Consider the following 25,494-nt stretch of genomic DNA (forward strand, 5'->3'; position numbering starts at 1 on the left):
AGAGAAACAAAAAAACTGAGGGAACAACAGAAAACAATAAATAAACTGGCAGGCTGACATACCAATAATTACATTAAATGAAAATGGTCTAAGTTTATCAATTAAAAGAAATAGGTTGGTAGAGTGGGGAAAAATTACCCAGCTATATATACTATCTATAAGAAACTAACTTCAAACACAACAGAAGTAGGTTGGAAAGTATAAGGATGGAAAAAGATATACCCTGATACATTAACCAAAACAAAGCAGAAGTGGCTATATTAATATATCAAATAAAGTAGACTTCAGAGCAAAGAATATCAGGTACAAAAAGGAATATTAAAAGATGATAAAAGAGTCAAACCAAGAAGAAGACATAGTCTTACATGTGTACACACTGAACAAAAGAGCTGCAAAATTTGTGAAGCAAAAACTGATAGAACTGGAAGAAGAAATAGACAAATCCACAATTATAGCTGGAGACTTCAGATGTCCTCTTGACAATTGATAGAAAAACTAGAAAGAAAATCTACAAGTATGTGGAAAAATATTAGCCAATAGGATCTAATAACATTTATAGTATATTCCACTCAACAAGAACAGAATACACAATCTTTTCAAGCACCCACGGAACGCTTATCAAAATAGACCATATCCTGGGCCATAAAAGAAACTTCAAAAAATTTGAAAGAATTGAAGTTATACACAATTTGCTCTCTGACCACAATAGAGTCAAACTAGAAATCAATAACAGAAACATAACTGTAAAATCTCCAAACACTTGGAAACTAAACAATAAATTTCTAGATAACTCATGGATCAAAGAAGAAATGGCAAGGGAATTTTTTAAAATATATTGAATTGCATGAACATTTAAATACTTCATGTCAAAATTTGTGGAATCCAGCTAAAGGAGTGCTGAGAGGGACATTTATAGCACTAAATGCTTACATTAGAAATGGAAATATATAATTCAAAATCAGTAATATAAGCTCCCACCTCAGGAAACTAGAAAAGGAGGAACAAAATAAACCCAGAGCAAGCTCAAGGTAGGAAATAATAAAAAGTATAAATGAATAAAATTAAAAACAGATAAAAGGAAGTTTGGTGAACAAAAAGCTGATTCTTCAAAATGATCAATAATAGTGACAAACCTCTAGCAAGATGTGAATCTACAGGTGTGGTAATATGGTATAGAACTCAATGCAAACATTGTAGCAAGGTCATTTTCTTGGTTTTAAAATTGAGCTATAGTTATATAAGATGTAACCACTGGAAGAAACCACCCTTCACTGAGTGAAGGGTACACAGGACCTCTCTACAATTTTGCAACTTTCTGTGGATCTATAATTATTTCAAAATAAAATCTAAAGAAAAACAAAGGTGATTTTACACACTCACTAGAATGGCTACAGTGAAAAAGACAGGCAATATTGACAGGCAATACCAAGTGTTGGTGACAATGGGAAGAAACTGTAACACTCATTCATTGCTAACAGGAAGGTAAAATGATACAACCGCTTTGGAAAATAGTTTGTCAAATTCTTAAAAAGTTAAATATACACCTTCCATGTAACCCAACAATTCCATCCCCAGAAATCTAACCAACAGAAATGAAAACATGTCGGGCGCCTGTGGCTCAGTTGGTTAAGCGACTGCCTTCGGCTCAGGTCATGATCCTGGGGTCCCGGGATTGAGTCCCACATCGGGCTCCCAGCTCAGCGGCGAGCCTGCTTCTCCCTCTGACCTTCTCCCCTCTCATTCTGTTTCTCTCTCTCTCACTCTCTAATACATAAATAAATAAAATCTTTAAAAAAAAAAAAATGAAATGAAAACATGTCCACACCAATATATTTACATGAATGTTCACAGCAGCATTATTCATAATAGCCACAAACTGGAAATAGTTAAAATGTCTATTAACTGGTGAATGGGTAAACAAAATGTATCGTTCTCACTGTATATAATCTGTGATTATATATACCCTACTAGTACACTGAGGACACAATGAAAATGATAGTGATGTTTGCAGCCATGTGGCAGGTATATTCCTCTGTTGTGCCATTTTCCTTGTGCATGTCTGTCCCATGATCACATTTGGCTTTTTCTATCTTCTGTCAGGCAATAAGGATAGAGAAAAGTAGAGAGTGATCTAGAAAGGCAAATGGAAGATATCCAGCATAGGAGGCTTTTTGAGATGAGCTCATGTACCAAAAGTTAAAGGATTTTTTTTTTCCCTTTCTCAAGTGGCTATGTTAAATGCCTCAGGCACTCCTCAGTACATTTAGCCCTAGATAAATCCCTTGATCCCTTAATCATTCTATTGGGAAAGGCAGACATTTCTAGACTAAAAACCACTGACTTGTAACTCAGGAAAAATTGCAAGCCAAAAATCCTTCCAAAAGAACAGTAAGTTCATCCTATTTAAAAGCTCAAGAAAATTGCTGGAACAATGCCATTACCTTATGTATAGAACAACCCAATCTTTGTTTAAGGAAAAATGTTATCTTAAATCACTGTCTCTAACCTGTATAAGTATGTAACATTTTCTGTCTGCAAAGTTAGCTCAATATAATGGTGAATGATAGCGGGTAGGAAATCTTGCCCAAGATGAATACCTCAATATATCTCTTCATATTTAATTTCTGAGTATAACCTTGAGCTTTTCATAAGGAATAATGACAGAGGAATCATAATTAAAATATTAGAATTCCTTTTATATCCATTGTGCCCTTAATATAAATAAATCTGACCAAAATGATTAATCTCTTCTCAAAGCAGAATTTCGGAAGAATTCCCTTACAGTGAATATCTTACCAATTCTTTTACCTTTTCATGAGAACAAAGGTATTATTTAAATCATATATGATATACAGTGGAATTTTAGGACTAATAGTGATCTGATTTGGCTATAACATTTACTTCCTCATCCTTAATAGCTGACATTCAAATGAAATTATTTGAAAGTGACAAATAATAGGGATATATTACATTAAAAAGTATAAAAGCAAACTCCAATAAAGATAATATAATAAACTATAATTGAGTACTACAGGAGAAGGAGGGGAAGAGTAAGAAAGGAAAAATACAAATTCTGTCATTGTTTATAGTGAAGGTTTTTGTTATTGTTCATTAATGGATGGTACTAAGGAAATAACTTAAGGGAATTATATAAACATGTAGTTATAAAAACTAAAACAAATACAAACCTTTCTAATTATGACAGTAAAAGCTTATATAGAACAAGAAGTTATACAGTATAGTGATTTTTCAAAAGCTATGAAAATAGATCTACCTTCAGCTCAGGTCATGATATGATCCTACAGTCCTGGGATGGAGGACCTGGGGTGTCGGGCTGCCTGCTTAGTGGGGAGTCTGCTTCTCCCTCTCTCTTTCTGCCCCCCCACCCAGCTCCTGCCTGCGCGCATGCTCTCTCTCTCTCTCTTCCTCTCTCTCTCTCAAGTAAAGAAATAAAATCTTAAAAAAAAAAAAAAAAAAAAGCTATGAGGGGCGCCTGGATGGCTCAGTCAGTTAAGCCTCTGCCTTTGGCTCAGGTCATGATAGCGGGACCCTGGGATTGAGCCCTGTATCAGGCTCCCTGCTTGTCGGGGAGTCGGCTTCTCCCTCTCCCTCTGCCTGCCATTCCCCCTGTTTGTGAGCTCTCTCTCTCTCTGTCAAGTAAATAAATAAAATCTAAAAAAAAAAGGCTATGAAAATAGAGTATATGTTACTATAAAAACAAATATATCTGTCATATCAATAAATATAAGTGTGCTAAACTCACCTATTAAAAACTCTGCTGTGTTAAAAAGATACAGCTGCAACAAAGTTATTCAGAAAGGTTGACAATAAAAGAAAAGACAAAGGAATAGGCAAATGAACCTCCCCCCGCTCCCCCCCCAAAAAAACATGATCTTAATATCAGACAAGGTTGAATTTGGAGCAAAAAGCACTAAATGACACTAGAATGTCACTTTAATGCTAGACACAAAGCAGAAAAGAGTAGAGAATATGGATACATATGGACAATATTCAGTACAGAAGTTTGTTGGAGGGCGGAAGCTATAGAAAATATATCAGTTTTGAGTACTTATGTACCAAATAACATAGCATCAACATTTTTAAGAGAAATATGATCATATGTATGTATGAAATATCCGCCCTCCTTAAGTGCTCATGGAATATTCACAAAAGTCAGTCATATATTAAGCCACAAACTTAAAACTTTAGTGAATTCCGAAAGTACAAATAGTTCAGTCAACATTTTCTGAACACCCTGCAATAAAACTAGAAATAAATGACAAAACCAGAGGAAAAAAAGTATCTACCTAATGGAAATTTTTAACTGTTAAATAAATTTGGAGTGAAGAGGAAATCCAAACTAAAATTGCAATATGTGTAGGAAATAATAATAATAAAATACTACATATCAGAACCTATGGGCTATAAAAAATACAGTGTTAAAAGGAAAATTAATATCTTTAAACTATATTAATTTATTTTAAATTGTATTAATAAACAAGAAAAACTGAAAATAAATGAAGTATGCAACTTAAGAACAAAAGACAAACAAAACAAACCTAAGGAGAGCTGAAGGAAGGAAATAATAAAGATTAAAAACAAAAAATAATGAATATGAAAATAGAAAATTGTGGAACAAATTAATAAACCAAGTTTGTTTTTTTTGGGGGGGGGAGATAGATAAAACCATTAGTAAACTTAGTTTGAGGAGAAGGGCAGAAGGAGAAGATGCCTATACACAAAATAAGATAAGGGGGAAATAACCACAGAATTCTCCATGCAAATATAATTACCAAAATTAAATTCAGAAGAGATAGAAAAATCTAAACTCACCATTTTCCATAAAACAAATAAAGTTGCCAAAGAGCTACCTTCCCCCAAAATAAAGTACTGAAACCAAATGATTTTACAGGGGAATAATACTAAACTTTCGAAGAACAGATCATTACTATGTTTTTTAACTGTTTCATACCACAGAAAGAAAAAAAAACCTTCCAAATCCTTTTTATGAAGATGACATAATATTGATACTAAAATCCAACAAATATTGCACAAAAAGAAAAACTACAGCAAGTCTCACGAATTTCTATTCAAAATCCCAAATAATGTACAGGCAATAGAATCCAGCTTATATATATATATATTTTTTTTAAAGGTTTATTTATTTATTTGAGAGAGAGAGAGAGAGCAGGGGCGGGCAGGTAGATCTAAAGGGAGAGAGAGAATCTCAAACAGACTCCCGGCTGAGCACAGAGCCTGACAGAGGGATCCATCCCACGACCCTGAGATCATGACCTGAGCCGAAATCAAGAGTTGGAGGTTTAACTGACTGAGCCACCTAGACACCCCCAGCTTATATTTAAAAAGATCGTATACCAGGAATAAAAAAAAAATGGTACAATATTAGGGAACCCATTAGTACAGTTTACTGTATTAATATATCTAAGAAAAAAATATGATCATGTTCATTTCTGTAAATACTGAAAAAAAGCATTTAATAAAATGCAACATCCAGTCTTGTTTTTAAAAAACTTTAATAAAATAGGTATAGGTAACTATCCCTGAGCACAATATATGTTTATGACAGCTTAAGAATCAAATCATACTTAATGAAAAGACACTAAATATATTCCTGTGTTGTCATCACTATTATTTACAAGTATTCTGGAGGTTTTCACTGATGCAGTTGCACAAGGGAAATAAATTAGAATATAAAAATAGGAAAAAAGGAGATAAAATGATTGTTATCTGCAAATTAATGATGTCCAAAAGAATAAACTAGAAAATTATTTCAAACAATGAAAGAACTCATGACAATAGTCTGGTACAAGGACTAATACAGATATTAATACCCTTCATATATCCCAAACAACAAGTTTGAAGTTAAAGTGGCAGAAAAGATCTCATACAATAACCAAAATTATCAGATACTTAGGATTGAAATTAATAATATATGTGCAAGACTTATATGAATTAAAATACTATTGAGAAACACAAAAGAAGACTTGCACAAATTAAAAGTCATTAGTTTTGGGGAAGATTCAGACCAGAAAGATGTCCATTATCTCTAAATTAATCTGTAAATATAATGGAATTCCTGATAAAATTTCCAACAGGAAAACTGGACATCCTAATGACAAAGTTCAAGTTAGAAGCAAAAAAAAACCCCAAAATATAGCTAGGAACTATTAAATATTAAACATATTCAAGTGTGATACTGGAGATTGAAAAGATAGGGCAATGGAATATAATTTAAGGTCCAGAAATAGACCCAAACATATGGGAAAATTTAGTATATAATAAAGATGGTATTTAACATTAATTGGAGTGGCGGGGGCGCCTGGGTTTCTCAGTCAGTTAAGCATCTGACTCTTGATTTCAGCTCAGGTCATAATCTCAGAGTTGTGAGATTGAGCCCCCTATCAGGCTCTGTGCTGGGGATGGAACCTGCTTAAGATTCTTTCTCTGCTCTCCTGCTGCCCCTCCCCACCTCTCTCTCCCTCTCTTAAATAAATTAATAAATTAATTTATAATATATATAATTTTAATTAATTAATTAAAGTTAATTGAAGGGGCATCTGGCTGGCTCAGTCAGAAGACCATGGGACTCTGGATGTCAGGGTTGTGAGTTTGAGCCCCATGTTGGGTGTAGAGATTACTAAAAATAAGTAAATGTAGAAAAAATTAAAAATTAAAAATATAATAAAATTTATTGGAAAAAATTTATCCAGTAAATGCTTGGGTCAACTGGATAGCCATGTAGGAAAAAAGTAAGTTAGATCCATACTCACTGATTACATCAGTATAAAGTCCAGATCAATCAAAGTTTTAAATGTAAAAATTGAAACTATGTAGGAGAAGAGACTGTATCAGTCTGAGTTCAATCAGAAGAAGAGAAACCACACAGTGATTTAAACAAGGGAAGTTTATATGGAAAATTTTAACATCGTTTAACATATTCAACTATGATAATAAAGCAACTGTAAGATACGAGAACTTTTTATGGTACCTTAGGGGCTGAGGTAGTGATCTCCAGGAAGGACAAACTTGAAAAGTGGACTCCTTTCCCAAGGCTGGAGTTCAGGACCAGTTGGAGAAAGTATAGTTGCAGCTGACTGGATGCAAAGAAGTTCACTGGTTATCCCAAGCCAGAGCTGGTCCATGGTTACTGGGAAAGCAGGATGCAATCTTCCAGGTGTAGGTGAGCTCTAATCAGTGACTGGGGCATAAGTGTGTAGAGTGGAGATACCAATGTGGACAGGATGCCTGGAGCAGACAGCGCCCAGGTGGAAATTGCAGCATCACTGGGAGGGCCACGGGAGATAAACCTCTGAGGTGAACAGAGGGAGTGAGGCATTACTGCAGGCAGGAGACCTGAGGCAGGCGGTGTCTGTGTAAGAGGCCTGCTGAAAGGTGATCACCAAGCCAAGGCTAAGAGGTTGCAGTGTCTTAGTCAGCTCAGGCTCTCATAACAACAAAATTCTATAAACTAGATGGCTTAAACAACACACATTTATTTTCTCAAAGTTTGGGAGACTAGAAGTTCGAAACCAGGGTGCAAGCATTGGCCAGGTCCTGTGAGAGCCCTCTTCTGGCTTGCAGACAGTAGATTTCTTGCTGTGTGCTCAGATGGCCTTTCCTCAGTGCATGTATGTGAAGAGAGAGAGAGAGCTCTGGTGTCCTTCCTCTTCTTAGAAGGTCACCATAGACTGCATCCTCATGACCTCATCTAAACCTAATTACCTCTCAATGGCCTCACTTAAATGCTACCACATTAGGAGTTAGGGCTTAACTATGTGAATTTTAAGGGAACATAAACATTCAGTCTGTAAAATCAAGGGCCTGCTAGTTTGGGGCACTGTCTGCTAGTGTGGAGCACTATCAGATGTTCTCATACCCCATTACTTTCAGCAAGAAAGCATCTTCCTCCTGCAGTGTTCCTCCAGTGCTCTCTACTCAAATCCTTAACATTGTGGTCCATGTAAAGGAGAAAGGTTGAAAGGGATTCTGTCCATTATTGCAGACATATATTGAAAGGTGAATTGGATCCTAGAGGCAATAAGTTGATAATTAGCTCACAGAGCATGGGGGAAAATATCAGAGTAAGAAAGGCTTTTCTAACTATAACACAAAACCCAAAATTCCAAAAGTAAAAGATTAATAAATTCAACTGTATAAAAATAGAAAATCTGTGCTTGGCAAAAAAAAAAAAAAAAGTTACATAATCAAGAAGGTAAAGACCAATACTCCAATAGGAAATGAGAAATTACATACATAGTTTTCAGAAAAAGAAATATAAATGACCCTTCAATGTATCAAAATATGTTCAATCTCACTTATAAAAGTAATGAAGAAGAAAATTTAAAGTACATTGAGATGCTATTATTTTTCACCTGTAGGATTACCAAAGTTTTTTTTTTTTTAAATAACATACTGTTCATGAGGTTTTAAAGAAATCGGCACACTTACATGCCATTTATGGGTGTATAAATTAACACAATTTCTATGGTGGGCAATTTGGTGACAGTATCACAATTTACATACCCTTTGACCTAGCAAGTCTGCTTTTAGGAACTTATCCTACAGATGTATTTTCATATGTGGAAAAATGACTTACGTATTATCATTTCAGCACTCTTTCCAGTATCAAAAGATTGAAAGCAATCTAATGTCAATCAATAGGGAATTGGTTAAATAAAATTATGTCCCATCCATTAATGGAATACTCTGTAGCTGTAAAAATTAAGACACTTTTGGGGCACCTAGGTGGCTCAATCAGTTAAGCATCTGCCTTCGGCTCAGATCATGATCCCAGGGTCATAGGATGGAGCCCCACATCAGGCTTCCTGCTCAATGGGGAGCCTGCTTCTCTCTCTCCCTCTGCCCCTCCCCCCAGCTTGTGTGCTCTCTCTCTCTCTCTCAAATAAATAAAAAATCTTTTTAAAAAATTAAGACACTTTTTATCTATTGAATGAAATGATTGCCCAAGTACACTATGCAATAAAATCAAGATATAAAAGACTATCATAGTCTCTCTTATTTTGGCAAGAAGAACAAATTTATCTTTTATATTTTCTTTCATGTAAAGAAAAAATCTCTGGGAAGATATCCAACAAGCTACCAATATAGATTGCCTCCAGGAAACCACTGGTTAGCTGAAGAATGAGTGGAAAGGTGATTTTTTTTTCTGCATATAATTTTACAGCCTTTAAATTTTGAATCATGTGCATGTATTATATATTGAAAATAAATAAAAACAAAATATTGAAAATACATTTGTGCTAATAAAATGCAGTTTACATATGGAGATTCTACATAAATTTTTAATTTTTTATAAAAGTTTCTACCGATAAAAAGATTTTTGAAAATCAATGACCTAAACTATGTTCTAATTTTTTCATTTGATTCCCAGTGAGACATCAATCTGAGTTATCCTAAACTGCCGTAAGGAAGAACACACTGGTACTAGATCTAGGGAGAGAGCATCCTCTAGGCATATTTGTACCACTAGTCTACAAAAAAAGCTGAAAGAAATGCAGTGAGGGTTCATCAGTCCTTACCCACCCATCCCAACTTCCACCTCTCTGTGCAAAGCCCATATAACTGAATCAGGGTCTCCACTCTGCACCTTGAAACCCACCCAGATATCTAAGACAAAGAACTTGAGTTTGTGATAGAATAATAACTCCAAACAATGTTGTAGGCAACTTCAGTACCTGATTCACTGGGCTACATTTCAACTCAGCAACTTCCTAAAGCACATTTGAATCTTCCACAACGGAAATCCCAAACTTTCCATCCAGGGGAGAGGGAGGAGAAGTTAGGACATTTGACTGCTCAGATTGCAGATTGCCGGTAATGGTACAACTCCAGCTGAGAGACACCAGGCCTCGTCTTCCTACCACCCATTTTCTCCCTCTTTATCTAACAGCTCCCTATAGGTCCCTGACCCCACCTTTTAGATTTGGAACTCAAGTCTGAACTATTTACACTGTTGCTGTATGGAATGTTGCCTCGGCAATTCATTAGAAAAAAAGCTAAGAATATAAGACTTTCTGTAGCATTCCTCAGTCATCAACCTTTGATATACAGAAATTGTTTCCCGGCCAAGATATATGAGCTCTTCACATTCTAGGCAATTAATGTTTCTGCAAAGCCTGCATTTTAAAATCACTTCCAGAATCAAAGTGAGTACCTGAGAGATCAGATACCATTTTCAAGGGATATAATACATAGTTATGTTTTAGCCTACTTTCTGTTTAGCTTGTTTCTGAATGATGTAATTTTTTAGATGAATTGAGCGCATGGCCTCTTGCTACAGGAGGTTATCAACCAGGAGTGTTCTCGAGCAGTAAGTGGCCCTATTATTTGATTAATGTAAGAAAGAACAGCTTAATTTCCAGTATTTCCAAAACATTGCATTTGGCAGAATTTTCCAATACTCAAATAGGCAATATTTTCAAACCTTGTTAGAAGATCACTTCCTTTTCCTAAAGGTTATTGTAACCTCCTGGCAGAGACATCAGGAGGTCATCCTATTTTTTTTATTTTAATTACAGGAGATAAGTTAAGCTTTTTGTTTCAGTTTTCAAAATAGAAATGCGTTTTCTGATTTTAAAAAATATGTTTTCATTTTAGAAAACTTAAATGCAGAAAAGTATAGTCTTTTGATTATTGCAAAGTTGACTGTTGGAAACACACTCTTACTGTTGGTTCCTCCTAAAACACTACCAAAAAGAAAGTTGAGGAATTTTTTTAATAGCATCAAATCAGTTAAGATTAGGTTCAGCTGTGAGTCATAGAAACCCCAAAATAAAAGTGGCTTAAATAAGATATAAGTTTATTTCTCTCTCAAATAATTGTAGGCAATCTAGGGCTAGTGTGGCAACTCCATAATCAATAAGGAACCATGCTCCTCCTGGCTCATTGCTCCACCATCTTACTACCATCTGCAACACAGCTACTATTTTGTAGGCCAAGTTGGCTATTCTTATGCTTGTGTTTCAGCAAGCAGGAAAGAGGAAAAGGAGAGCAAAGAGAAGGAGAATAATAAAGATTAGAGCAGAAATAAATGATATAGAAGCTAGGAAAACAATAGGACAGATCAATGAATCCAGGAGCTAGTTCTTTGCAAAAATTAATAAAATTGAGAAACCCTTAGCCAGACTTACCAAAAAGAAAAGAGAAAGGACCCAAATAAAATCACAAATGAGAGATGAGAAATAACCAACACCACAGAAATACAAACAATTATAAGAGAATATTATGAAAAATTGTTTTCCAACAAATTGGACAACTTGGAAGAAATGGACAAATTCCTAGAAACATATAAACTATCAAAACTGAAACAGGAAGAAATAGAAAACTTGAACAGACCTATAACCGGCAAAGAAATTGAAACAGTAATCAAAAATCTCCCAACAAACAAAAGTCCAGGACCAGATGGCTTCCCAGGGGAATTCTACCAAACATTTAAAGGAAAGTTAATACCTATTCTTTCCAAACTATTCCAAAAAATAGAAATGGAAAGAAAACTTCCAAAATCATTTTTTGAGGCCAGCGTTACCCTGATACCAAGACCAGACAAAGACTCCACTAAGAAAGAGAACTATAGGTCAATATACCTGATGAACATGGATGCAGAAATTCTCAATAAAATACTAGCAAATAGAATCCACCCGTACACTGAAAGAATCATTCACCACAATCAAGTGGAATTTATTCTTGGACTGCAGGGGTGGTTCAGCATTTGCAAATCAACCAGTGTGATACACCATATTAATAAAAGAAAGGATAAGAACCATATGATCCTTTCAATAGATGCAGAAAAAGCATTTGACAAAATACAACATCCATTCATGATTTAAAAAAAAAAATCAACAAAGTAGGGTTAGAGGGAACAAACCTCAACATTATAAAGGCCATATACGAAAAACCTACAGCTAATATCCTCAGTGGGGAAAAACTGAGATATTTTCCTTTATGGTCAGAACAAGACAGGGATGTCCACTCTCACCCCTGTTATTTAACGTAGTACTGGAAGCCCTAGCCTCAGCAATCAGACAACAAAAGAAATAAAAGGCATCCCAATTGGCAAGGAAGAAGTCAAGCTTTCACTATTTGCAGATGACATGATACTCTATACAGAAAATCCAAAAGACCCCACCAAAAAACTGCTAGAACTGATAAACACGAATTCAGTAAAGTCTCAGGATACAAAATCAATATACAGAAATCTGTTGCATTTCTGTATACCAATAATGAAACAGCAGAAAGAGAAGTCAAGGAATCAATCCCATTTACAGTTGCACCAAACCCATAAGATACCTAAGAATAAACCTAACCAAAGAGGTAAAATGTATGTACTCTGAAAACTTTAAAACACTGAAGAAAGAAATTGAGAATGACACAAAGAAATGGAAAGACATTCCATGCTCATGGACTGTAAGAACAAATACTTTTTTAAAAGGTTTTATTTATTTATTTGAGAGAGAGCACAAGTGGGGTGAGGGGCAGAGGCAGAAGCAGATTCCCCACTGAGCAGGGAGCCTGATGCAGGGCTCAATCCTGGGACTCCAGGATCATGACCTGAGGTGAAGGCAGATGCTTAACCAACTGAGCCACCCAGGCACCCTGGAAGAACAAATATTGTCAAAATGTCTGTATTACCCAAAGCAATCTACACATTGAATGCAATCCTTATCAAAATACCACCAGCATTTTTCACAGAGCTAGAATAAACCATCTTAAAATTTGTATAGAACCCCGAATAGCCAAAGCAATCTTGAAAAAGAAAAACAAAGTTGGAGGTAAAGTGGGAGAGCTAGGTTCTTGTCTCACAGAATCGAAGAATGAATCTCACAGACAAAAGAAGTGAGTAAAGCAATAGAATTTCATTAAGGATACAGAAAAAGCTCTCAGGAGTGAGAGGGATCCCGACAGGGTTGCCACTGCGGGCTTTTAGGGTTGGCCTTTTATAGAAAGCTAACCAGGGAACTTAAATCTTTTTGACTTCTCTACTGGTGGCACCATTGATTAAGGACTAGTGATAACATCTTTAATGGCTTACTTCTTTTTAGGGTCTGGTTATTTTCTGTTGACCACAGGAGACTGTCATAAATAAGACTTCCCCTTTGAACACCTAGGGCAGGGTGGCCTGGAGTGTTCCCTTATCTCTGGTTTCCTTATACCTCCACATTTTTGGAATTTCTGTGAGCCTGACCGCATAGCCCCCTTACCTATTTCTCCCTACCTAGCCCCACCTGTCCTTTCTCAGAGGCATCACCTTTCTGAACTTCAAGTTATATTACAAAGCTGTAGTGATTAAGACAGTATGGTACTTGCATAGATCAATGGAACAGCATAGAAAACCCAGAAATGAACCCACAAATATATGGGCAATTAATCCTCGACAAATCAGGAAAGAATATTCAATGGAAAAAGACAGTCTCTTCAATAAATGGTGTTGGGGAAACTGGACAGCAACATGCAAAAGAATGGACTGGACCACTTTCTTATACCATACACAAAAATAAATTCAAAATGGATTAAAGACTGGGGTGCCCGGATTGGGCATCCGACTCTTGATCTCAGCTCGGGTCTTGCTCTCGAGGTTGTGAGTTTGGGCCCTGAGTGGGGCCCCAAGCTGGGCATGGAGCCTACTTTAAAAAAAAAAAAATGGATTAAAGACCTAAATGTGAGACAAGAAACCATCAAAATCCTGGAGGAGAACACAGGGAGTAACCTCTTTGACATTGGCCATAGCAGCTTCTTACTAGATATGTTTCCTGAGGCAATGGAAACAAAAGCAAAAATGAACTATTGGGACTTCATCAAGATAAAAAAAAAAAAAAAAAAAAAAACCCTCTGCACAGTGAAGGAAACAATCAACAAAACTAAAAGGCAACCTTCGGAATGGGAGAAGATATTTGCAAATGACATATCTGAGAAAGGATTAGTATCCAAAATATATAAAGAACTCATAACTGAACACCCAAAAAAACAAAGAATCCTGTTAAGAAATAGGCTGAAGACATGAACAGACATTTTTCCAAAGACAACCAGATAGCTAACAGACACATGAACATCACTCATCATCAGATAAATACAAATTAAAACTACAATGAGATATCTCCTCACAGCAGTCAGAATGGGTAAAATTAACACAGGAAACAACAGGTTTTGGTGAAGATGTGGAGGAAGATGAACCCTCTTGCATTGTTGGTGGGAATGCAAACTGGTGTAGCCACTCTAGAGAACAGTATGGAGGTTCCTCAAAAAGTTAAAAATAGAAATACCCTATGATCCAGCAATTGCACTACTAAGTATTTACCCAAAGGATACAAAAATACAGATTCAAAGGGATGCATGCACCCTGGTGTTTATAGCAGCATTATCAACAATAGCCAAATTATGGAAAGAGCCCAAAGGTCCATCAACTGATGAATGGATAAAGAAGATGTGATAGATATATATATGGATATACAGTAATAAATAAATATATATATATATATATATATATATATATACCCAATGGAATATTACCCATAAAAAAGAATGAAATCTTGCCATTTGCAAGGATGTGGATGGAGTTAGAGAGTATTATGCTAAGCAAAGTAAGTCAGTCAGAGAAAGAGGAATACCATATGATTTCACTCATATGTGGAATTTAAGAAACAAAACAGATGAGCAATGGGGGGGAGGTGCAAACCATAAAACAGACTCTTGACTATAAAGAACAAACTGAGGATTGCTGGAGAGGAGATGGGGGGGAGGGTTAAATGGGTGATGGGGATTAAGGAGGGCACTTGTGATGAGCACCTGGTGTTGTATGTAAATGATGAATCACTAAATTCTACTCCTGAAATTAGTATTACACTGTATATTAACTAACTGGAATTTGAATAAAAACTTTAAATAAATAAATAAATAAATAAATAAATAAATAAATAAATAAGTGTGTCAGTCTTCAGATTCTTTTAGGGGATATATGAAAAGAAATTTTTGAAGGCCACTAGCCTATATGTATGGTCTCATTTGTTCTCATTTCTTTTTTTAGTAGGTTTCTTATCTTCCCATCTAAATTACAAATTATCTTCGTGTAAGAATTACATCCTATTTTTTGTGTTTTTCCCAGAAATTCAGGGAGAGGAGCATGTTAGCAAAGTAAGGAGCTGTGGAATTGAGTGGGGCAGGTGTTGACTTAAGTACCCTGGCAGTATTGCAGCTCATGCTCATGAATTTTATGTGTATTTTGCATATATTGCTCAGTTCTGCTCTTTGTCAGGGTGGTTTCCTCATCCCAAATATAATTCTTCCCCACCCAACCCCCATCTGCTATTGATGCTTAGAATTCAAAGTGTCACATATTTTCATTCCACATTTATTCAAAATATATATACATCCTTAGGAGAGGTAACATTGATATAGAATCAGATTAGATTAATTACTTCCTGATAGCAACTTTATAATTAAAAAGGGAGGTGAGATAGAACCAAGAGGTTTACATGTTGGATCCTTGAGCTGACTGCAGACTAAGCCAAGCATCTCTTCTTTACTGAAGTGATCCTGAGGAGCAGAGTGGGTAGGACCTTATCAGTTCTGAAATGATCAACCACATCAAAATCCTCATTTCTGGGAAGTAGAGAGGCTCCCAGTACCTAGACTGACTAAGAAATGAAGATAATATTTAAGAACTAGGCCTCCAGTTTGCAGACCACCCCAAAGTAAAACTCAGCAGTCACAACTGGACTTCCCTTTGGGTGAGTGAATGAGTTCAAACACTTCCTTTCCTGTTTCTGGTAACTCCACATAATCAAAGCCCTTTGGCTGCAAATTTTCTTTCTTCTGGTATAGGGAAGATTTTAGTGCAGTACCTAGAGCATAGTAGGCATCGAGTAGATGTTGGTCAAATAAACAAATCTTCAGGAAGGGAAGGGATCCCCGGGGAGTAATTGATAATGAAGTTAGACTGTCCATTAATCTGGAACCCAAGTCACTAAAGATCTTTGGTTCATTTTTCTCTGCAGCAAGTGAAAGGCAACTTTGCTAGGCTGCAGGCCTGCATCTCAGAACTCCGCATGTTCCAGAGAGAAGGCTGTTTCAGACCACCCGGCCCTTGTCTGCACCTGGCAGTACAGGATGGGCTCCAGCAGTTCAAACAGTATAGCAGACACGTGACCACAGGTGCATCTCTGAGCTACACTTCCCTGGAGGTAAGAGATACTGGTCTTAGGACTCTAAGCCCATTTCAGGCCATCTAGATGCTTCATTATTTATCATCCTTATATTGTTCTTTGTTTCATACACTTTGATGGTAATTTTCAAGGCTAGATTTTCATCTCCCTGCAGGCAAGAGATATGTTCCCTTTTTCCTATAGCCTGTGCAGTTCTTAATACAGATCTGGCATAGAGAGAAATGCTAAAAATATGGGCTGAAGTGAATTATAATAAAAAACTGAAATCAAAATAAAATCTGAATATGCCATCTGCCTCTGGATTTTTGGAACTTGTAAAGTAATTGTTAAACTGCCTAGATTAGTGCTGTATTTATATTTCCTGGGCAGGAATTTACATTTGTTCTTAATCAAATCTTGGCATCAAATTGAGTAAATTTTCTTGGACTCAGCAAATGTGCAGATTTAAAGATTGCTAAAATTCTAGTGCAGACCAAGACAATCTTAAAAAATATAAGTAAGTCATGTCTGGGTACTCCACTGGGTGCATGAGTGACTGAGTTAAAACACATTCAACTGCATGCATCAAACAGGTGCATTTTTAAAAATAACTGTGCTTTTATCTGCATCCTTCTTCATTAATCAAAAATATCCAAGCATTGGGGCACTTGGGTGGCTCAGTCAGTTAAGTGTCTGACTCTTGACTTCAGCTCAGGTCATGATCTCAGGATTGTGAGATCAAACCCTGTGTCGGGCTCCATGCTGGTGGTGGAGCCTGTTTAAGATTCTCTCTCTGTCTCCCTTTGCACCTCCCCTTCATGTGCACACACATGCTCCCTCACTCTTTCTCTCTAAAAAAAAAAAATTTTTCAAGCACCAAAAAAATGTCCAAGTGCAAAAAAGAATTGCATATATTTAATATTTGCCTTCCAGATTTTCAAATTCAAGACAAAACTACTAATGAAAACATACAGCATATTCATTCAGTTGAAATAAAATATTCAGATTATACACAAACACCTCAATATTCTTCCAGGTTAGATATATTGATCAAGAGTGAGTACATTTTAGAGTTAAGAAAGCAAAAGAAACAGCTCACCTGTATCCAGGTTGAACAAGGAGAAAAATCTATGTGGAAGTACCACCATGAGAAAAAAGCACAGAGGCCCTCTGATATTTAGTACACACTTAGTGGAATGTAAGGATTCTATTTCCTTTGTTGCCTTGTAAAATCAAAGCATTTTGAGCATGAGAGATGCTATCAGTGCTTCAAGCAGTCTTAAAAAACTAAAACACAGGGATGTTTTCTCACTGATCACTTTCTGGGGTAGGCCTCACCTGTTTGGAAGGGTCCTGTGATGATTTATCCCACCAGATCTCTCCCACCAGAATCTGTCAAATGAAATTTGATTTGTAAGTTACCATGAAATCTTCTTCTTTGCTTCAAAGACAATAGCCACTGCCACAGACTTCTGCTGTGTCTATCCTCCAGATCTAACCTGCTATGTTCTTCACTCTGTACATTAGAGAAAGTAGACACATTGATTCTTGGATTTATTTCCAGATTACCGTTCTGACTTCCCAGCCTGGAAAAGAGGTGGTCAAACAATTGGAGGAAGGATTGAAAGATACAGACCTAGTCAGGGTCAGGAGACTTCAGGTGGTTGAGATCACAAAGGGAGTCCTAGAGTATATGGACTCAGTGTCCCCGGCTGAAGAGCCTAGCAGTGATGGTAAGAATTAAAGGAAAAGGTAAAAAGAATTTTAATGAGTAGTCAAGAAGATTATTTTCAATGGTCTTTTTGTTCTTCAATGAAATGAAACCAACAGATTTTACTACAGTTCAGACAGGTGTTTCTAAGTGTATATATAGGCCTAACATATATTAAATATATATTTACTATTTTAATGGGATCATGACATACATAATATTCTATAACCGTCTTTGTGCATTGGACAGCTGTCTGTGTTAGTATCTATAGATCTGTCTTATTTTTTACGGAGGCTACATGATTTTCTTACTGTGTGGTTGGACCATAGTTTGTTTAATCACTTACTAATGAACAATTTGGTTTATTACCCTTTGCTATTATAACCAATGCTGAATAAACAGACTTATATACAGGGCTGGTTTCATGGACTTATGACCAGTATAGTCACACAGGGCCTGGCATTCAGAAACACCCTATGCTTGGGATTTAATGCTCTTTGGTTGCTCTCTTGAAATTCTTAATAATTTTAACTTTGAATTTATATTTCATAAGTGAAGTTTTATGGAACAATGGAGCGTGTACCAGGGGATTAGAGTCTCAGCTCACACACGCCCTGTCTCCTGTGTCCTTCCCACCTCCCCATAATGGGGTTCTCAGTTGTTAGCTTCCCAGCTCTGGTGTCCCCAACCTGCCTACCCCAACCCGCCTACCCCAACCCGGCAACCACTCGTGCCCAGGTCCCTGCCAATAAATCCTACATAAATCACGAATAATTCTAAATTTCCTAGAACAGAAAATATTCGAACTGAGTCTTAAAGAACATATAGGAATTAGTCATGTAGAGGAAGAAGAAAAGAACACTCAAAAAGGAGACGTGGGAGCATGAGAAAGCAAGATTAATCAACTTTCAGGGAAGTGCCCATGGTTCCCTATGACTAGAGCAGGTCAGGCAGAAGCAGGAGTAAGTCTATAAAGGTAGGCAAGGATTTGATCAAGAAAGGCCATATATGCCATTCTAAAACATTTAGATTTCATTCTAAGGCAGTGGAAATTTATGAAAAGATTTTGGTCAAAGTTAAGGAGAGATTCCCAAATTATGGAGTTTAAGATATTTTTAACCAGTTTTAATTTATCCAACACTCAAGTTATTGTTCACCCTTCAGCGGTCCTTTCTGGATGTATTGGCCCTCTCCAAGGCTGTGCACATGGGAGGAGCCCCTGTTCTGATACCATTGATCTCTTCCTGGTCACACTTGAATAACCCACTAATTAGGTGAGAGAGTTAGAAACTAAGGGTGTGGGGGGCGCCTGGGTGTCTCAGTTGGTTAAGCGGCTGCCTTCGGCTCAGGTCATGATCCCGGGGTCCTGGGATCGAGCTCCGCGTCGGGCTCCCTGCTCAGTGGAGAGTCTGCTTCTCCCTCTCCCTCTGCCTGCCTCTCTGCCTACTTGTGCTCTCTCTTATCTCTCTGTCAAATAAATAAATAAAATCTTTAAAAAAAAGAAAGAAACTAAGGGTGTGTTTCTCCTCAAATCCTGAGACGTGGATCCTTCCAGCATCATGAGGCCACTGACATTGTTCTGGTCCAGGAGGGAGGATAACCAGCCTTAGCTGTATCGTTTATGAGCTCTCACCCACTTGGCACACTCTGCTTTTCTCAACCAGTCTCCTCACTGAATGTCTTTCTTTCTCTCTCCATCTCTTCACTTAAAGCTGTCTTTTCCTTTGAATTCCCTCTTCTTTCCTCTGAGTTCCTTCCCTTATCCCCTTCCAGCCAAATACTCCCCATCCCTTAAGGCCTAATTCATGTTCCTGATTACTATGTTGATTTTCCTCTCCTTAGAACAACAATATTACTTGTGGTCTGTACCAAACAATTTAGCACTTGATTATATGCCATGGAAAATTGTTCACCATTGTTTGATTGTGTGATAATTTTGTCTTCTCATCTAATCTGTAAACTACTTGATATCTTTTCTTTCTGAATTAAATTCTAAGTGCCTTGGGATTAGGAATTTGTCTTTATTATTTCTGTGTTCCAGTGTGTAGACTATCCTAGATTACAGGAGATATTTGTTGAATGAATTGATGAAAGTGATACCTGTGGAGACAGTTCTTGGTCTGCCCAGCATCCCCTGAATCCCCATTCTCTAGTAACACCTTACCTTCCTGGTCACAGAGTGGGCCATGACCCAGATGAGGCCATCATAATTCCTCAGGCCACCAGAGTCCTCCCTAGTAGGTTCTCAAACTGAATCTGTGAGAGAGAAGCTCTTTTTCTTTCTCTTTGGCCATGGATATATCAGGCATGGACTATGTCCTTTTCTCCCTTCAGTGACTGTATCCAGTAAGAATTTTCTGTATCTCTAGTGGCACAGAGCTCAGAGTACTTGGAGACCACCTGATGCCTTTATTTAGAATATTTGGATAGAAGAGCTTTTACATTCAGGAAGACAGCTTTCTACCTTGTGTCAGTGCTGATGATCTTCCAGTAACCTCCTATTTGCTTATAAATAATACATCATCCCATAAATTGCTTGTAATTCCTCTTTGTGGGTTAAGTATATGTATGGTTCATAGCTTGAATCTTCCCAGTTTGCCTATACTTTCTTCATAATTATTTTATTCCACTGATGTTTGCCTCATCTTGGTGACCTTAGGAAGAGATTAGCAAAAGCAACTTCTCTCATTCTCAAAAAGATGAGTGCTCCAGAATCAGGTTGTCTGAGTCTAAACCCCAGTTCTATCACTTACTAGCTGTGCAACTTTGAGCAAGGTACTTAGTCTAAGCCTTAGTTGCTAATTCCTGCCCTATGCAGTAATTGTGTGTATTAAATGAAATGATGTGTGTTAATTAGTACATAATAAATGTTCAGTAAAATCAGCTAATCTTGTTAATATTTCTGAAAATTTTTGCATATGGGTGGTTTAATATTTCTGAGATTTGTTTTTATGGCCAGATCCCAAGTGGACTGTAAGTTACCTAAGGATAAGACTGTGTCTAATGCATCTTTGTATCACCAGCATATATATCGTTCAGCCTGGCACATAGTAGATTCTCAATAAATGCTTCTTTTTTTTTAAGATTTTATTTATTTACTTAACAGAGAGAGAGCACAAGCAGGGGAAGCAGCAGGCAGAGGGAGAGGGAGAAGCAGGCTCACCAAGCAGGGAGCCCAATGCAGGGCTCGATCCCAGGACTCTGGGATCATAACCTGAGCCGAAGGCAGACGCTTAACAACTGAGTCACCCAGGCGCCCCTCGATAAATGTTTCTTGAAAAATAAGTGAATGATTGGAGAAAACCAAATGATTTGGGAGAGGTGATGGTCACCTTCTCTGACATCAATTCAAATGGTTAGGTTCATATGTCAAACACTCATAGCTTCCCTTTGTAACCCATGAATATCATGAATTAATTCAAGCACTTCTTGAGTCTATTTATAATTTTTTTTTTAACTCTGGTAACCATGATCATCGATTAAAGGAAAAGTATCTCTACTCCACTTTTATAGAGACTGGTTACAGGGAAATGTTGATGCAGATTCGTTTAAAAAGTAACTATGAGAGTATGTCCTTCAATCAGTCAAAATTCTATCCCCTTTAGTGCAGTCCTGCACAGTGAGAACTAATTATAAAGATGACTTGGAGACTGCAAGATCCACAATCATCAAAATAAAAATGAACTTAGAAATGAAAAAAGTAGACTCACATTTTAGAAGGTTTTTTGGGGGGGGTATTATTTTTTTTTATTTTTATTGTTATGTTAATCACCATACATTACATCATTAGTTTTTGATGTAGTGTTCCATGATTCGCTGTTTGTGCATAACACCCAGTGCTCCATGCAGAACGTGCCCTCTTTAATACCCATCACCAGGCTAACCCATCCTCCCACCCCCTTCCCCTCTAGAACCCTCAGTTTGTTTTTCAGAGTCCATCGTCTCTCGTGGTTCGTCTCCCCTTCCGATTTCCCAGCCTTCATTCTTCCCCTCCTGCTATCTTCTTCTTTTTTTTTTTTCTTAACATATATTGCATTGTTTCAGAGGTACAAATCTGTGATTCAACAGTCTTGCACAATTCACAGCGCTCACCATAGCACATACCCTCCCCAATGTCTATCACCCAGCCACCCCATCCCTCCCACCCCACCCCCCATTCCAGCAACCCTCAGTTTGTTTCCTGATATTAAGAATTCCTCACATCAGGGCGCCTGGGTGGCTCAGTTGGTTAAGCGACTGCCTTCAGCTCAGGTCATGATCCTGGAGTCCTGGGATCGAGTCCCACGTCGGGCTCCCTGCTCAGCAGGGAGTCTGCTTCTCTCTCTGACCCTCTCCCCTCTCATGCTCTCTCTCTCTATCTCATTCTCTCTCTCAAATAAATAAATAAAATCTTTAAAAAAAAAAAAAGGATTCCTCACATCAGTGAGGTCATATGATACATGTCTTTCTCTGATTGACTTATTTCGCTCAGCATAACACCCTCCAGTTCCATCCACGTCATTGCAAATGGCAAGATCTCATTCCTTTTGATGGCTGCATAATATTCCATTGTATATATATATATATATATATATATATATATATACCACCACTTCTTTATCCATTCATCTGTCGATGGACATCTTGGCTCTCCCCACAGTTTGGCTATTGTGGACATTGCTGCTATAAACATCGGGGTACACATACCCCTTCGGATCCCTACATTTGTATCTTTGGGGTAAATACCCAGTAGTGCAATTGCTGGATCGTATGGTAGCTCTATTTTCAACTTTTTGAGGAACCTCCATACTGTTTTCCAGAGTGGCTGCACCAGCTTGCATTCCCACCAACAGTGTAGGAGGGGTCCCCTTTCTCTGCATCCCCGCCAACATCTGTCGTTTCCTGACTTGTTAATTTTAGCCATTCTGACTGGTGTGAGGTGGTATCTCATTGAGGTTTTGATTTGGATTTCCCTGATGCCGAGTGATGTTGAGCACTTTTTCATGTGCATTTTAGAAGGTTTTTAAACAAAATCTAAAATGAAAACATTAACTTATTTATTTATTTTTTAAAGATCTTATTTATTTATTTGACAGAGAGAGACACAGCGAGAGAGGGAACACAAGCAGGGGGAGTGGGAGAGGGAGAAGCTGGCTTCCCGCGGAGCAGGGAGCCGATGTGGGGCTCAATCCCAGGACCCTGGGATCATGACCTGAGCTGAAGGCAGCCGCTTAAACGACTGAGCCACCCAGGCGCCCCCAAGGCACTTGTTTGCGATCTGTTCAGTGGAGGAACAGCTCTTCAGGCAGCCAGGGACAAAGATGAGCTCTTTCAGAAAATTTGACAGAGAGAGAGAATGAGTGCACAAGCAGAGGGAATGGCAGAGGGAGAGGGAGAAGCAGGCTCTGCACTGAGCAGGGAGCCTGATGTAGGACTAGATCCCAGGACCCTGGGATCATGACCTGAGCCAAAGGTAGACGCTTAACGAGTGAGCCACCCAGGCATCCCAAAAAGATTAACTTTAAATCATTTTCATATCAGTTAAATTTTTCTATAAATATTCAGACCATATAGCCTATTCTATATTTCCCTCTAACCACATAAAAGGTGCTTCTTTTTTTTAAAGATTTTATTTATTTATTTGAGAGAGAGAGCAAGAGAGAGAGCAGGAGCGGAGAGAGGGACAGAGAGGGACAGAGGGAGAAGCAGACTCCGTGCTGAGCAGGGAGCCCAATGTGGGACTCAATCCCATGATCCTGGGATCATGACCTGAGCTGAAGGCAGACACTTAACTGACTGAGCCACCCAGGTACCCCATAAATGGTGCTTCTTTTCATCTGTTCCTGCTTGGTCTAACTGGTGCGTTTTTTCTTTATTTTAAAATTTAGCTGGGGGCGCCTGGGTGGTTCAGTCGTTAAGTGTCTGCCTTCGGCTCAGGTCATGATCCCAGGGTCCTGGGATCGAGCCCCGCATCAGGCTCCCTGCTCCGCGGGAAGCCTGCTTCTCTCTCTCCCACTCCCCCTGCTTGTGTTCCCTCTCTCGCTGTCTCTCTCTGTCAAATAAATAAATAAAATCTTTAAAAAAAAATAAAAATAAAATAAATAAAATAAAATTTAGCTGAAAGATCCAATCTAGCTCTCTTTGTAGTAGCTTTTGTCTGGTCATTTTACCATTTTTTATTACAAGTTGTACAAACTTAAACATTGCATAAGTATAATACAGACCGTTCAAATGACCCAAAATTCTGCTCTCCAGAGATAACCACCATTAGTAGCATAGGGCACATTCTGCTGAATAATTTTTCTTACATGTACATGGATATGGACACACATGTAACATTATTACAGTACTCACTGTTCTGTCTGCATTTTTATTTTTTCCATTTGGCTAATTATCCAATATTTTTTTTCACATTGACACACACAGAACTAATATATTCCTTTTAACATCTGTGAGGCATTTTACTGTATAAATTCATCACTATTTATTCAACCATCCAGTTGGATTTTTACATTTCACTGAAGAACTGCGTGACCTTGAACAGTTACCTAAACTTTTTATTCCACAATTTTTTCGTTTACAAAATAGGGCTAATAAGAGTAGCTGCCTCATAGGGTTTTTATGAGGATTAAATACATCTTGCATGTAAAGCACTTAGAACAGTGTCTGGCACATGTGAGCAGTAAATAAACATTATCTGTGATATTTATAGTAGTAACAGTATGGGACGCTGGGGTGGCTCAGTTGGTTAAGCATCTGCCTTCTGCTCAGGTCATAATCCCAGGGTCCTGAGATTGAGCCCTGCATCAGGCTCCTTACTCAGTGGGGAACTTGCTTCTGCCTGCTGCTCCCCCTTCTTGTGTGCTCTCTTTCTCTTTCTGGCAAATAAATAAAATCTTTTTAAAAATAGTAGTAATAGTAGAACCTTTTTATATATGCCTTTTTACTGAGAAAATTTCAAGCTCTAATAACTTTTTTACTGAAAAAGAAGATATGACCATAAAAAATGTTTAAATTTAAAACCATTCATAATTCCACTATCGCAATATACTGATTTTATTTTTGCACGCTGTTTCTTGGTTTTCACAATCATGTTTATGTTACATAGTTATAATTCACATATATGGTATTTTGTTTTCATGTAACATAATATTATAAAACTTCTCCCACCGTTTTTATAGCCTTTCTTTTCCATTATTGATCCATTTTATTCCTCTTTTGCTCTTAAAAGAGGACTAGAAGTGTTGGTCTATGAAATAGAGTTATGAGGGGAAGCTGGTGGCCTTCCTTATCTTTATATGCCCTCTTTACATATATGCCAACCCTGGTCATTAGAGCAGATCCTTAATGCTGGATTTTGATCAAATTTAGGGTCTAGGAGAGAGCCTGCCAATTCCAGCAGCCAAAGTTAACCCCATAAAAGAGCCATTGATGGAATAATGCTGCTAGCTTTACTCATTTTTAAGTAAGTTCTGAGCCTCAAGGAAAAGATACACGAAATAAAAGCCACAGTCTCTTAACCTACTCTAACTTTTGTTTATGGATCATAATAATAGCAACATTTATTAAACACTTACTGTCCAAATATTTTCTGTTCTAAATAGTTTCCACAGGGGTGCCTGGGTGGCT

The 25,494-nt window shown here is 37.5% G+C and overlaps 1 protein-coding gene across 1 annotated transcript in view; it reads left to right on the forward strand.

The window, feature by feature from the left end:
- M1AP (meiosis 1 associated protein) overlaps nucleotides 1-25,494 on the forward strand; it is a 72,212-nt gene that overhangs the window by 8,411 nt on the left and 38,307 nt on the right. The window contains exons 3-4 of the mRNA XM_078056382.1: nucleotides 16,029-16,214; nucleotides 17,740-17,908. Coding sequence (XP_077912508.1) covers nucleotides 16,029-16,214; nucleotides 17,740-17,908 — 355 coding nt within the window. The remainder of the gene's footprint in view (nucleotides 1-16,028; nucleotides 16,215-17,739; nucleotides 17,909-25,494) is intronic.

Source organism: Halichoerus grypus, chromosome 10 (assembly GCF_964656455.1).
Source record: "Halichoerus grypus chromosome 10, mHalGry1.hap1.1, whole genome shotgun sequence".
Classification (NCBI taxonomy): Eukaryota; Metazoa; Chordata; class Mammalia; order Carnivora; family Phocidae; genus Halichoerus; species Halichoerus grypus.